The sequence below is a fragment of the Ascaphus truei genome, chromosome 10, assembly GCF_040206685.1.
Source record: "Ascaphus truei isolate aAscTru1 chromosome 10, aAscTru1.hap1, whole genome shotgun sequence".
NCBI classification, from domain to species: domain Eukaryota; kingdom Metazoa; phylum Chordata; class Amphibia; order Anura; family Ascaphidae; genus Ascaphus; species Ascaphus truei.
The window spans coordinates 62,147,409-62,161,889 of record NC_134492.1 but is presented as its reverse complement, the minus strand read 5'-3'; the positions used below and the strand labels follow the sequence as shown (position 1 = coordinate 62,161,889).

The window sequence follows — 14,481 nt, the reverse complement described above, 5'->3', positions numbered from 1 at the left end:
CCCACACAACCCCAACCCACACACTGCCCACACAACCCCTCACCCACACAACCCGTCCCCCCCACACACACACGCACTCACTCCCTGCCCACACAACCCCTCCCCCACACACACACTACCCACACAACCCCAACCCACACACTGCCCACACAACCCCTCACCCACACAACCCGTCCCCCCCACACACACACGCACTCACTCCCTGCGCACACAACCCCGCTTGCTTGGGTGTAGCGGTGTGTAAGGAATCGGGACGCACTCCCTCCTTACCTGCTGCCTCGCGCAACCCCCCTGTCTTCACAGCGCGCTTTGTTGACACCGGAGTCTGACTCCGTCCCTGGTTACGGCACGCGTCGCGTGACGTGTGTGCACCTCTCCCCAGCTGTGCGTCAACTACCCTCATCACGCCCACCTCAGTACCGGGTCCCGGCTTGTTTGTGGTGAGCACAGCGTTACACGTGGCAGTAGAAGGGATAAATATATTAATTCTATTTTGGACATGTTAAGCTTCAGGTGGTGGCGACACATCCAGGAGGAGATTGCAGAGGCAGTTGGTGACATGGGACAAGAGAGAGGGGGGAGAGGCCAGGGGAGGAGAGATACATTTGGGTGTCATCAGCATAGAGATGACACTGAAAGCCAAAAGATCACCAGGAGAAGAGGAGTGGAGGGAGAAGAGCAGAGGCCAAGGACAGAGCCTTGTGGGACCCCAACAGAGAGAGGGAGTGAGGAGGACACACAGAAGGAAACACTGAAGAGCGGTTGGATAGGTAGGACGTGAGCCAGGAGAGGGCTGTGTCACGGAGGCCGATGGAGTGTAGGGTGTGCAGGAGAAGGGGGTGATCAACTGTCTCGAAGGCAGCAGAGGGATCCATGAGAATGAGTAAGGAGACGGGACCCTTAGATTTAGCTGTGAGTAGGTCGTCGGCCACTTTTGATGGTGCTATTTCAGTGGAGTGTAAGGAAACCAGATTGCAAAGGGAAGAAGAGAGACAGGATGGTAGTTAGACAGAGGTTGGATCATGAGAGGGTTTCTTTAGACTGGGCGTGATTAGTGCATGTTTGTAGGAAGATGGGAATGTGACATAGATGAGAGAGATTAAAAAGGTGAGTTAGGGTGGGGCTTAGTGTGCTAGAGAGGGAGTGGAGGAGATGTGAGAGAATAGGATTAAGTGGGCAGGTTGTAGGGCGAGATGATGAGGAGCGTGGAGACCTCGTCCTCAGTCACAGGGAAAAATGAGCTGAGGGTGAATTTACGTGTGCAAGGGGGAGTAGGTGTGCGATGGGGGATAAGTGTGCCACGGTTGTGATTTGAGTTCTAGTGGTGACATGTGGTGGCGGGAGCAGTCTTGTCTAAGGCCACGGCCAGGGGGAGCGTGCACTCACGACCGTGCGAGTGACGTCAGGCACGCCTTTAGCTGCAGCGATTTATGGCCTGGGTAGACACGACGTCATGGTGCTGGTTCACCCTCATTGGGCGATCCGCTCACGTGACCTGGCCGTCGCTCCGCAGAATCACATTTATTTGATTCTTTGCACGCCAGGTCTATGGCCGCGATCATTCCAGTAAGGCATTTTGATTGCGGTTGCTCGAGCTCACCCTGGCCGGGATGAGGAGAGTGTGCTGTTGTCTAGAGAGGTTGACAGGTTTTGTCAGGAAAGGGTAGAGATGGGAGAAGAGAGGTTGTAACTGAGCCTCCCATAACACCTCCCCCTAACGCGCTCCCTAAAAAGGATGCCTTGTGGAAAAGCTACAAGGTAACTAGCACTACCAAGGATCTTAATCTTAAGCGATTACTATACCAAGACAAATTTCCCTAGCCAATTCCAATCTGGCTTTCGCCCCAAACACTCCACCATAACTACCCTGCAATGAGATCCAGTGTGGAATGGAACGGGGACAACTCACTGGTGCAGTATTCATAGATTTTGCAAAGGCTTTTGATACTGTTGATAATGTTATCTTGCTAAACAAACTCCAGAGCTCTGGAATAGGGAAGCATGCTTTAAACTGGTTTCAGTCCTACCTATCAGGAAGATCCCCACATGTGTCCATCTCAGGCTCTAACTCCAACCCCCTGGATATCACCTGTGGTGTCCCGCAAGGCTCTGTTCTGGGGCTCCTACTCTTCTCAATGTTCATCAATGATCTTCCTACAGCTTGTAAGGGAGCTTCAATACACATGTATGCAGATGACACAATCTTATATGCACACAGCCCTCGCCTCTCCGACCTTGAACACATACTTCAATCTGACATTTTGACTTGAAAATTGGATTTCCCAAAACAAACTGTTTTTAAACACGGACAAGACTGTAACAATGGTGTTTGGGACCAATGTCTACATTTGTAAAGCTTCCAATGACTGAGCTCCAGATCAGAACCAAAGCTAACACCACACTAACTCCTGTTACTAAGTTTTAAATACTTGGGCATATGGTTTGACTCCCATTTAACATTTCGGATGCACATTGATACCCTGACATTCAAAACCTATGCCAAACTAGGTGTACATTACAGGAACAAATCTTCACTAAGTCTGCTGGTCAGAAGGCGTATCGCACAGCAGATGCTAATGCCAATTATCGACTATGGAGACATAGTATATGGCCCGACATCTCAAACCCACCTTAGCAAACTTGACACCCTCTACAATTCAATTTGTCGTTTTGTTCTCCAATGCAACTACAACACACATCACTGCGAAATGCTCAAAGAACTAGATTGATCATCACTCGAGTCTAGGCGCAAAGTTCACCTTTCCTGTCTTGCCTTCAAATACTTTCTGGGCAAGCTACCCAGCTACCTGAACAAGCTCCTCACCCCTACCACACGCAGCACTTATCATCTGAGATCAGACTCCAAAAGACTGTTCATGGTCCCAAGGTTCAACAAAGTATCCGGCCGTTCCTCCTTCTCTTACCGTGCACCCCAAAACTGGAACAATCTACCGGAGACTCTCACAGCTGCCACCAGTCTAAGTTCTTTCAAAACTAAAGCTACGCACACTTTAATCTGGTCTGTAACTGTTACATACGCCCATAATATATATTTTCTTTAACTGTGCATGCAATGTCTTGTATATAATGTATACCCTGTTCATTTATATAACTGTATGTGTAACCATGTATTATTTGTCATCATAACACTATGCCCAGGACATACTTAAAACGAGAGGTAACTCTCACTGTATTACTCCCTGGTAAAACATTTTATGAATAAATATAACTCCTCCCCTAACCGCTCCCTATAAATCCCCCCATAACTCTTGAATTTAGTTGCACTTTGTCTGCTTCTATATCTGCCCCCTCCTCATTATTTGCTCCCAATCTGCAGGATCCCCTGTGGGTGCCACAGGCAGCCTGCTCCTTGTTGTAGGATTTATCATCATGTTGCCGACAGCTGAGGAATTGAAGATTTTCCAGTTCCCTCTCACTAGGATCCCAGGAGTACACTGACTGCGGAGGAGGCCTGAAAGTCTGCCCTGAAAGTCTGCCCGTGTCTGCTCTGTTAATTATCTTTTTATGACCGTGGTTAGAACATTACAGTGGAAACAGACGTTACCTTACCTGCTTCTAAACAATAAGGGAAGACACATACACACATCGTATTATGTACATACACATTTATACGTACAAATTACTTATTTGGAGGGTCTCATTACAAGGCATTCTTATACATTAGAGAGATGATTACATTATAGGCCAGTGTTATTCTTTGTACAGAGGGTCTCGCTCAATAGAAGCAGTCTAATTCATTGTATAGAAAGTCGCACTCATTATAAGGCAGTCTCATACATTGTAGAGTCTCTCTCTCTCATTAGAAAGACAGGCAACTATATACTACCCAACCCAGGTCACCCCAAACGTCTACAGTTTACCTCAATTCAGTCCTTTACAACAGTATGCAGCCCAACAAAAGACAGACAGCCCAGCCTAAGAGTATACAGTCAATCGTGAGTATACAGCCTAACAATAGAATACAGGATGGCCCATTCCAACAGTATACAGGCATACCCCGCTTTAAGTACACTCACTTTAAGTACACTCGCGAGTAAGTACATATCGCACAATAGGCAAACGCCAGCTCACGCATGCGCCTGTCAGCACGTCCTGAACAGCAATACCGGCTCCCTACCTGTACCGAAGCTGTGCGCAAGCGGGGAGACTATAGAGCCTGTTACAAATGCGTTATTTACATCAGTTATGCACGTATATAACGATTGCAGTACAGTACATGCATCGATAAGTGGGAAAAGGTAGTGATTCACTTTAAGTAAATTTTCGCTTTACATACATGCTCCGGTCCCATTGCGTACGTTAATGCGGGGTATGCCTGTACCGGCCAACCAATATATAGCGCAGCCCAAGAGTATTACTCCAACCAGAAGTATACAGCCAAATACCACACAGACCAACTCCATCCAAGGATAAACAGACGTACCCAACAGCTTACAGACCAATCCAACCCCACGATATACTACAGACAAATCAAACCCCAAAGCATACAGACCAATCCAACCCACGGTACACAGCCCAATCCCAGCAGTTGACATCTCAAGCAAAGAGTGGGGAGCTCACCTCTATGATAGACAAACTAGTGACTCCAAACAAGTTACCCTTCCCAAACAGTGGGCAGTGTAAACTGCCATCAAACCGGCCTTACAAATAAGAACCCACCACCCCACGTAGATTAACCTAACCCTGTTGCACCTCATCACCTCCGGACATTCCCATATTGTATCCCACACTTACCTGCCCCGAAGGCTTTGGCCACCAGCCAGGCCAGATTGCTGGCCACCTTGGCCCTGTTGAAGTCATAATGGTCAAAGGGTTTGATGGCAGGGACGATGAAGGGTTTCTTCACCTCCTGGCCACTGTCAGCTACATCCACCATGGTCGGACAGGTTCCTCTACTTACATGATGTGCAATACAGATTCAAACAGTCAGTGCGCTACACTAAAAGGAGAGAGACACAAATGGGGTAGTTACAGGATTAACTCACACACCATGTGCAGGGAGCTAAAACCTCCTTGTTTCACCTCAGCACTGCTACATCAAGAAGACGAGTTTGTAGGGTTTTCTTTGGCTTACCCCAAACCTTTGCAGCTGGTGATATAGATCCGTTTTTGATCCTCCAAAGACGCTCTGTGGATCCTTTAGCTTCTCACAAACTGATAATTTGGGGTAATGGCGACAGGGAGAGTGGGAGATACTTTGGGGATACTTTATTGAGGTTTCAATGACCCCAAATGATCTTTCAAAGGCCACCAAAAACACTTTAGCCGGTTACATACAGTACAAATCTAGTTGAATCATAACACTTGAAGTTGATTCAATTATTACAATCCCTTATAGATAATTTAGTCATTTATACGAGATAACAGCATCAAGAAAGTGATACTGATTCTTCAGTAGTGCTAATCCTAAAGCTCCTCTGGGGTCTCTGAAATGCACCTTTATTTATCCTATAATAATCCTTTAGTGTGCATTCAGTCATTAAAAACCATAAGTAATCCAGCATGAATCCTAAAATTATTGCACTGATTCCAACAGGGTTGATCCTACAATGACTACTGTCCCTAATAATCTTTTATAGTTAAGACAATAATCCTTTAGTGTTCCCAGTGATTTTTTTGATCAGTCCTTTATGGGTTCTTTAGTGATCACAGCAGCCGAAGGAGGTAATGCTGGTTACACATTGATCAGTACTGGTCCTTTAGTGCTTCTTGCGAAAATCTTACAGTAGTTAAGGGTCTCAATGATCTCTCTGTGATCTTGTCATGATCACCAAACAGATATGATGGCGTGCAGGCCCCAAGCAGGTAAATATCCACGCACAATTATTCATTAGTGTTTGCCAATTAGCAATTATCTGTAATTAAGGCTCAAACTTAGTTACGTTTTCATTATTTGCATAACGATCCAAAGGAAGTGCCGCAGATCCTTGTGGAATACAATTATGGGGAATGGAAGTTATCTCCCAAGGATCCTTCACTGATGCATCCAAGATTCGCCAGTGACGAAGGTCCCATTCAACACTTTGCAGGCAAATACACTGGGATCACAGCAGCAGATTGAGTGATTCTCCAGAGATCTCACAGATTCTCACAGAGGCGATAACATTTAATGGTCCTTTACTGTTGCAATATTGGTGGTCAGGGTATCAAACTCCCATTCAGTGATCCCACGGCGACTGTACGATGCTGACACCAGCAGATCCTTTAGTAATCCATTAGGGATGTAGTAACTTGGAAAGAGGATCCCCCGTGTGATCCTGTAGTGTTGCTTTATTGGTCCTATAGGGAACAAGATCCCATCTAATGGCACCTCAGCACGGCGAGCCCGTGGGATGAAAGCCGCAGATCAATTGGTGACTGGCCAGGGATCAAGTGGCTGGTGAAGTTGATCCACCAATGATCCTTTAGTGTTGGTCCTTCAGGGAACCGGATCCCACCCAATGGTTCCAACCCCCTCAACACTCAAAGTCCATGGAATGACAGCAGCAGCAGATCCCTGGGTGATCTGGTGCAGGGGGTGGATTCCACCAGAGCCCCTCACTTCAGTGCTGCTTCCCTGGGGGTCCCCCCTCCCAGTGAAGAGGCTCTTCTGTCCTGCATGGGATCCCAACAGATCTCTCAGGGGGATCCCAGGATCATGTCGATGGGGGGATCCCCAGGCCCTGACAGGAGGAGGGGGGGCTGGAGGGGGAGCTGGATTCTCACCCCTTGGTTAATTACCCGCTCCTCTTACCCCTCTATTCCGCTCTCCCCCTTTAGTCTCTTTCTCCCTCCCCCGCTTCCTCTCCTCCTCCCCGCCCGCTGCCGCTGCGGGTTTTCCTGCCGCACTGGATGGAGAGCAGCCGCTCGTTCTGCGCATACGCGGGAGTGTCAGTGGTGCGCCTGCGCGGCAAGACAAGCCAGCAGCTCCTTACTGCGCATGTGCAGCGGGCAGGGGATCGATGCTTTCTAAGCATGCGTATGAGGAGCTTTATGCATAGTCTCTGTGCGCATGCGTGTAAACCACCAGAGTCTGCACCTCGGCACATGCGACTCAGGCTGTGACGGGAAGGCAGCTTCGCACAGCCAATCACTGCTCTCGCTCCAAGGATGGTTCTTTTTTTTGTATGTTTAATCCTCTAGCTTTATAGATATGTAACACTATGAACAATAACACCAGTGTCAGTCACAGCTGTGATAATGTGGAATGTAATTTTCAGCCATGCTCATTATCTGTAATATCAGATACAAAAGGCATTGGTTGAATGGTTTCTTAAGGGTTAAATAAAATAGATATAACATTATTATCTTTCAATACGATTATATATATATATATATGTATATATATATATATATACATGTAGAGGTATCAGTACTGCGAGCTTTCGAGATACACTGATCTCTTCTTCCGGCACACACAGCTGTCTCTCACACATACTTATACTCCTTGTTTTTCCATCCCTATACACCAATAGGGACCACATAGTATCCACACACACTTTTAGTTGTGCTACTAACTCTCACATTTCCACACCCACCCACACCATTTATATCCACTCCCACTCCACACACACCTTTTGTAAAGCACTGTATATACTGTGGGCTCTCCATTCATTTTTATTCACACTGATACACATACACACTCTTTCATCACTTGCTTTCAGGAACCTTTTGACACCTCCAGCCATAAAACACATCCACACCGGGGGAAGGACCAGCACAGATAACATTCCAATAGACACTGTTTATAGTATAGCTTTTGCTTGCTTCATTCATTGTAACATCGCCGGAAGAAGGGATCAGTGTATCTCGAAAGCTCGCACAAATAAAAGCATTTCGTTAGCCACAGAACGGTATCATCTATTTATTTTTTGATTATTGAAGCTCGGCTAACATGGTACTGATACCTCTACATATATATATATATTTTTTTTTAAATATATATATTCAAATATATATCATCTTTAAACCTTTTTCACTGACTGCCCCACACCTCTGGAATGCCCCTCCCCTCAGTACCCGACTAGCACCCTCTCTATCCACCTTTAACACCCACCTTAAGACACACTTGCTTAAAGAAGCATATGAATAGCACTGTGGATATTCTGAACACATGATACATAAAGCTTGGCCCCCTGCAGACGCACTTACCAGAACTCCCTCCTACTGTCTCTGTACGTTCTCCCTACCTACCAATTAGACTGTAGGCTCCTCGGGGCAGGGACTCCTCTTCCTTAATGTTACTTTTATGTCTAAAGCACTTATTCCCATGATCTGTTATTTATATTATCTGTTATTTATTTGATTACCACATGTATTACTACTGTGAAGCACTATGTACACTAATGGCGCTATATAAATAAAGACATACAATACAATAGCATCTATGTTATATACATATATATCTGTGTGTGTGTGTGTATGTGATAGATAGCTAGATAGATCTATTCAGTGCGTGTGCGTGTGCGTGTGCGTGTGCGTGTGTCTCACCAATGATTAATAGGAAACAGGCAGATAGAAATAATATATAAGAATAAAATAATTAAAACCAAAATACACAGGCTCTATTATTACGTTGAGATCCCATGTTCCATGGTTCCAGGGATCTACTTCTTAAACGGCCCCAGATTGCTGAAGGAAAGCCATTCCTATTGAAACCAATATGATTTTATTTCATGCTAATTCAGGTGCAGTATATTTTCCCCAGATTAGCCCCCAGTTTTAAAGCCGGGAGACTTTGATAAATGAAAGACCTGTCACCTCCCACTGATTCTCTGAGACTCTTACTCATTCGGGGTCAGTCAGCAGCCCATAAACCTGTACTTTTTCATTAAATACCATTTTTGGTCCAGAAACCCCAAGTCTCACTAATTTAGGTAGTTAGAAGCTGAAAACACTATAAAGATATGAAATGTGTACATACCAACAAACATAGATAAGGTAGATACTGTGCATAGATAGCTAACTTCTGGAAGGTTATCAACAATATATTCCAGCCTCCTAACCATCAACAACCAAGTAATATCACTAAGGGGGATATTACTCTGACAAACCCCACTGACATTGCAAATGCATTCAATGATTACTTTGTGGGGTGTGCCACTAACTTATTAGCGAAACGCAGCCCAAACCACAAACCTGAATCTCATCCTGGGAGTACCCCTATAGTCCCAACCCCCCCCAACACTGCCAACAATTTTCAATTTGGCCCAGTATCTGAAGAGGAGATTACACAAGCGCTCCTCAAAATAAAACTAAGCAGCCAATGTGGACCCGACTTACTACAATCTAGGTTCCTACTACTTGGTGCCCCAGCCATTGCCAAACCAATTGCGTCCATAGTCAACTCTATCCTGTCTGCAGGCCATATCCCTAAGACCTGGAAAACTGCCAGAGTTGTCCCAATCTTCAAAAGTGGGGACAAAAACACTGTCTCAAACTACAGGCCAATCTCACTTCTCCCAATTCTATCCAAAGTCATGGAAAAATGTGTCCACTCCCAATTAAGCGATTTCTATACCAAGACAAATTTTCCTAGCCAATTCCAATCTGGATTTCGTCCCAAACACTCCACCGTAACTACCCTGCTAAAAGTTTGCAATGAAATCCAGTGTGGAATGGAACAGGGACAACTCACTGGTGCAGTATTCCTAGATTTTGCAAAGGCTTTTGACACAGTTGATCATGCTATCCTGCTTAACAAACTCAAGAGCTCTGGAATAGGGAAGCATGCTTTAAGCTGGTTTCAGTCCTACCTATCAGGAAGATCCAACATGTGTCCATCTCAGGCTCTAACTCCAACCCCCTGGATATCACCTGTGGTGTCCCGCAAGGCTCTGTTCTGGGCCCCCTACTCTTCTCAGTGTTCATTAATGATCTTCCCACAGCTTGTAAGGAAGCCTCAATACACATGTATGCAGATGACACAATCCTATATGCACACAGCCATAGCCTCTCTGACCTTCAACACATACTTCAGTCTGACGTTTTGACACTCGAAAATTAAATTTCCCAAAACAAACTGTTTTTAAACACTGACAAGACTGTAACAATGGTATTTGGGACCAAGACTAAATTTGTAAAGCTCCCAGTGACTGAGCTCCTGATTAGAACCAACGCTAACATCACCCTAACCCCTGTCACTAGTTTTAAATACCTGGGCTTATGGTTTGACTCCCACTTAACATTCGGGATGCACATTGATACCCTGACAACCAAGACCTATGCCAAACTAGGGGTACTTTACAGGAACAAATCCTCCCTAAGTCTCCTGGTCAGAAAGCGTATCGCACAGCAGATGCTAATGCCAATTATTGACTATGGAGACATAGTATATGGCTCGGCACCTCAAACCCACCTTAGCAATCTTGACACCCTCTACAATTCAATTTGTCGTTTTGTTCTCCAATGCAACTACAACACACATCACTGCGAAATGCTCAAAGAACTAGATTGGTCATCACTCGAGTCTAGGCGCAAAGTTCACCTTTCCTGTCTTGCCTTTAACTTCTTCATGGGCAAGCTACCCAGCTACCTAAACAAGCTCCTCACCCCTACCACATGCAGCACTTATCACCTGAGATCAGACTCCAAAAGACTGTTCATGGTCCCAAGGCTCAACAAAGTATCTGGACGTTCCTCCTTCTCCTACCGTGCACCTCAAAACGGGAACAACCTACCAGAGACCCTCACATCCACCACCAGTTTAAGTTCTTTCAAATCTAAGGCTGTCTCACATTTTAACCTGGTCTGTAACTGTTTCATACGCTCATAATATTATATTTTCTTTAACTGCGCATGCAATGTCTTGTATATAATGTATACCCTGTTCATTTATGTAACTGTATTTGTAACCATGTACTATTTGTTTTACTCTGTGCCCAGGACATACTTGAAAACGAGAGGTAACTCTCAATGTATTACTTCCTGGTAAAATATTTTATAAATAAAATAGATAGAGGGATCACTTAGATTGTAAGCTCTCCGGCGCAGGGATTTTGTTTCTTATTATTGGGCTTGTTGTATTATATTTCCTTGTTCTGTATTGTCTCTTTTGAAAAGCGCTGAGTGCCCTGGGGCGCTGTATAAATAAAACTATACATATAAAAAGATACAATAGATAATAGACAGAGATGCAGTTGAGAGAGAGAGATGATAGCTAGACACATGGATGGTAACTAGAAATGTGTACTGTACCCAACACGCTCAGGAATATATATAAAGATTAACTAAGCACCTTTATTACACAGAACAAGCACAAGGCAAAGTGATGCATTATTCGAATCTCATTTGTAACTGAATGTAATGTTATTGCAGAGACAGGACACACAGACGTGTTATTGCAGAGACAGGACACAGAGACGTGTTATTGTAGAGACAGGACACAGAGATGTGTTATTGCAGAGACAGGACACAAAGACGTGTTATTGCAGAGACAGGACACAGAGACGTGTTATTGCAGAGACAGGACACAGAGACATGTTATTGCAGAGACAGGACACACAGACGTGTTATTGTAGAGACAGGACACAGAGATGTGTTATTGCACAGACAGGACACAGAGACGTGTTATTACAGAGACAGGACACAGAGACGTGTTATTGCAGAGACAGGACACAGAGACATGTTATTGCAGAGACAGGACACAGAGACAGGACACACAGACGTGTTATTGTAGAGACAGGAGACACAGGCATGTTATTGCAGAGACAGGACACAGAGACGTGTTATTGCAGAGACAGGACACAGAGACAGGACACACAGACGTGTTATTGTAGAGACAGGAGACACAGGCGTGTTATTGCAGAGACAGGACACAGAGACGTGTTATTGCAGAGACAGGACACACAGACGTGTTATTGTAGAGGCGTATTATTGCAGAGACATGACACAGAGACGTGTTATTGTAGAGACAGGACACAGAGACGTGTTATTGCAGAGACAGGACACACAGGCGTGTTATTGCAGAGACAGGACACACAGACGTGTTATTGCAGAGACAGGAGACAGAGACGTGTTATTGCAGAGACAGGACACAGGTGTGTTATTGCAGAGACAGGAGACACAGAGGCGTGTTATTGCAGAGACAGGACACAGTGACGTGTTATTGCAGAGACAGGACACACAGGCGTGTTATTGCAGAGACAGGACACACAGGCGTGTTATTGCAGAGACAAGACACAGGCGTGTTATTGCAGAGACAGGAGACACAGGGGCATGTTATTGCAGAGACAGGAGACACAGGCGTGTAATTGCAGAGACAGGAGACACAGACGTGTTATTGCAGAGATAGGACACAGAGACATGTTATTGCAGAGATAGGACACAGAGACGTGTTATTGGAGAGACAGGACACAGAGACATGTTATTGCAGAAACAGGACACAGAGACGTGTTATTGTAGAGACAGGACACAGATACATGTTATTGCAGACCCAGGACACACAGACGTGTTATTGCAGAGACAGGACAAAGAGACGTGTTATTGCAGAGACAGGAGACACAGAGGCGTGTTATTGCAGAGACAGGACAAAGAGACGTGTTATTGCAGAGACAGGACACAGAGACGTGTTATTGGAGAGACAGGACACAGAGACGTATTATTGCAGAGACAGGACACAGAGACGTGTTATAGTAGAGACAGGACACACAGACGTGTTACTGCAGAGACCGGAGACACAGAGGCGTGTTATTGCAGAGACAGGACACACAGACGTGTTATTGCAGAGACAGGACACAGAGACGTGTTATTGCAGAGACAGGACACAGAGACGTGTTATTGCAGAGACAGGACACAGAGACATGTTATTGCAGAGACAGGACACAGAGACGTATTATTGCAGAAGCAGGACACAGAGACGTATTATTGCAGAGACAGGACACAGGCGTCTTATTGCAGAGACAGGACACAGGCGTGTTATTGCAGAGACAGGACTCAGAAACATGTTATTGCAGAGACAGAACACAGAGACGTTTTATTGCAGAGACAGGACACAGAGACATGTTATTGCAGAGACAGGACACAGAGACATGTTATTGCAGAGACAGGACACAGACGTGTTATTGCAGAGACAGGAGACACAGGCGTGTTATTGCAGAGACAGGAGACACAGACGTGTTATTGCAGAGACAGGACACATAGACGTGTTATTGCAGAGACAGGACACAGAGACGTGTTATTGCAGAGACAGGACACAGAGACGTGTTATTGCAGAGACAGGACACAGAGACATGTTATTGCAGAGAGAGGACACAGAGACGTGTTATTGCAGAGACAGGACACAGGCGTCTTATTGCAGAGACAGGACACAGAGACATGTTATTGCAGAGACAGAACACAGAGACGTTTTATTGCAGAGACAGGACACAGAGACATGTTATTGCAGAGACAGGACACAGACGTGTTATTGCAGAGACAGGAGACAAAGGCGTGTTATTGCAGAGACAGGAGACACAGACGTGTTATTGCAGAGAAAGGACACATAGACGTGTTATTGCAGAGACAGGACACAGAGACGTGTTATTGCAGAGACAGGACACACAGGCGTGTTATTGCAGAGACAGGACACAGAGACATGTTATTGCAGAGACAGGACACAGAGACGTGTTATTGCAGAGACAGGACACAGAGACATGTTATTGCAGAGAGAGGACACAGAGACGTGTTATTGCAGAGACAGGACACAGAGACGTGTTATTGCAGAGACAGGACATAGACGTGTTATTGCAGAGACAGGACACACAGGCGTGTTATTGCAGAGACAGGAGACACAGACGTGTTATTGCAGAGACAGGACACAGAGACTTGTTATTGCAGAGACAGGACACACAGACGTGTTATTGCAGAGACAGGACACAGAGACGTGTTATTGCAGAGACAGGACACAGAGACGTGTTATTGGAGAGACAGGACACACAGACGTGTTATTGTAGAGACAGGAGACACAGGCGTGTTATTGCAGAGAGAGGACACAGAGACGTGTTATTGCAGAGACAGGACACACAGATGTGTTATTGTAGAAACAGGAGACACAGGCGTGTTATTGCAGAGAGAGGACACAGAGACGTGTTATTACAGAGACAGGACACAGAGACGTGTTATTGCAGAGACAGGACACAGAGACATGTTATTGCAGAGACAGGACACAGAGACGTGTTATTGCAGAGACAGGACACAGAGACGTGTTATTGCAGAGACAGGACACAGAGACGTATTATTGCAGAAGCAGGATACAGAGACGTGTTATTGCAGAGACAGGACACAGGCGTCTTATTGCAGAGACAGGACACAGGCGTCTTATTGCAGAGACAGGACACAGGCGTGTTATTGCAGAGACAGGACTCAGAAACATGTTATTGCAGAGACAGAACACAGAGACGTTTTATTGCAGAGACAGGACACAGAGACATGTTATTGCAGAGACAGGACACAGACGTGTTATTGCAGAGACAGGAGACACAGGCGTGTTATTGCAGAGACAGG

The 14,481-nt window shown here is 45.5% G+C and overlaps 1 protein-coding gene across 5 annotated transcripts in view; it reads right to left on the bottom strand.

Moving 5' to 3' along the window:
* Positions 1 to 6,889, bottom strand: part of CAMSAP2 (calmodulin regulated spectrin associated protein family member 2) — a 198,952-nt gene extending 192,063 nt beyond the window's left edge. For 2 of the 5 annotated variants that reach the window (XM_075617066.1, XM_075617071.1), the window contains exon 1: positions 4,756 to 6,888. In XM_075617066.1, the coding sequence (XP_075473181.1) occupies positions 4,756 to 4,897 (142 nt within the window). In that variant the 5' untranslated portion in view covers positions 4,898 to 6,888. Of the gene's footprint in view, positions 1 to 4,755 lie in introns of all 5 variants that reach the window. The other 3 variants (XM_075617067.1, XM_075617069.1, XM_075617070.1) reach the window with 3 other exon arrangements.
* Between the last annotated feature and the right edge of the window lie 7,592 nt (positions 6,890 to 14,481).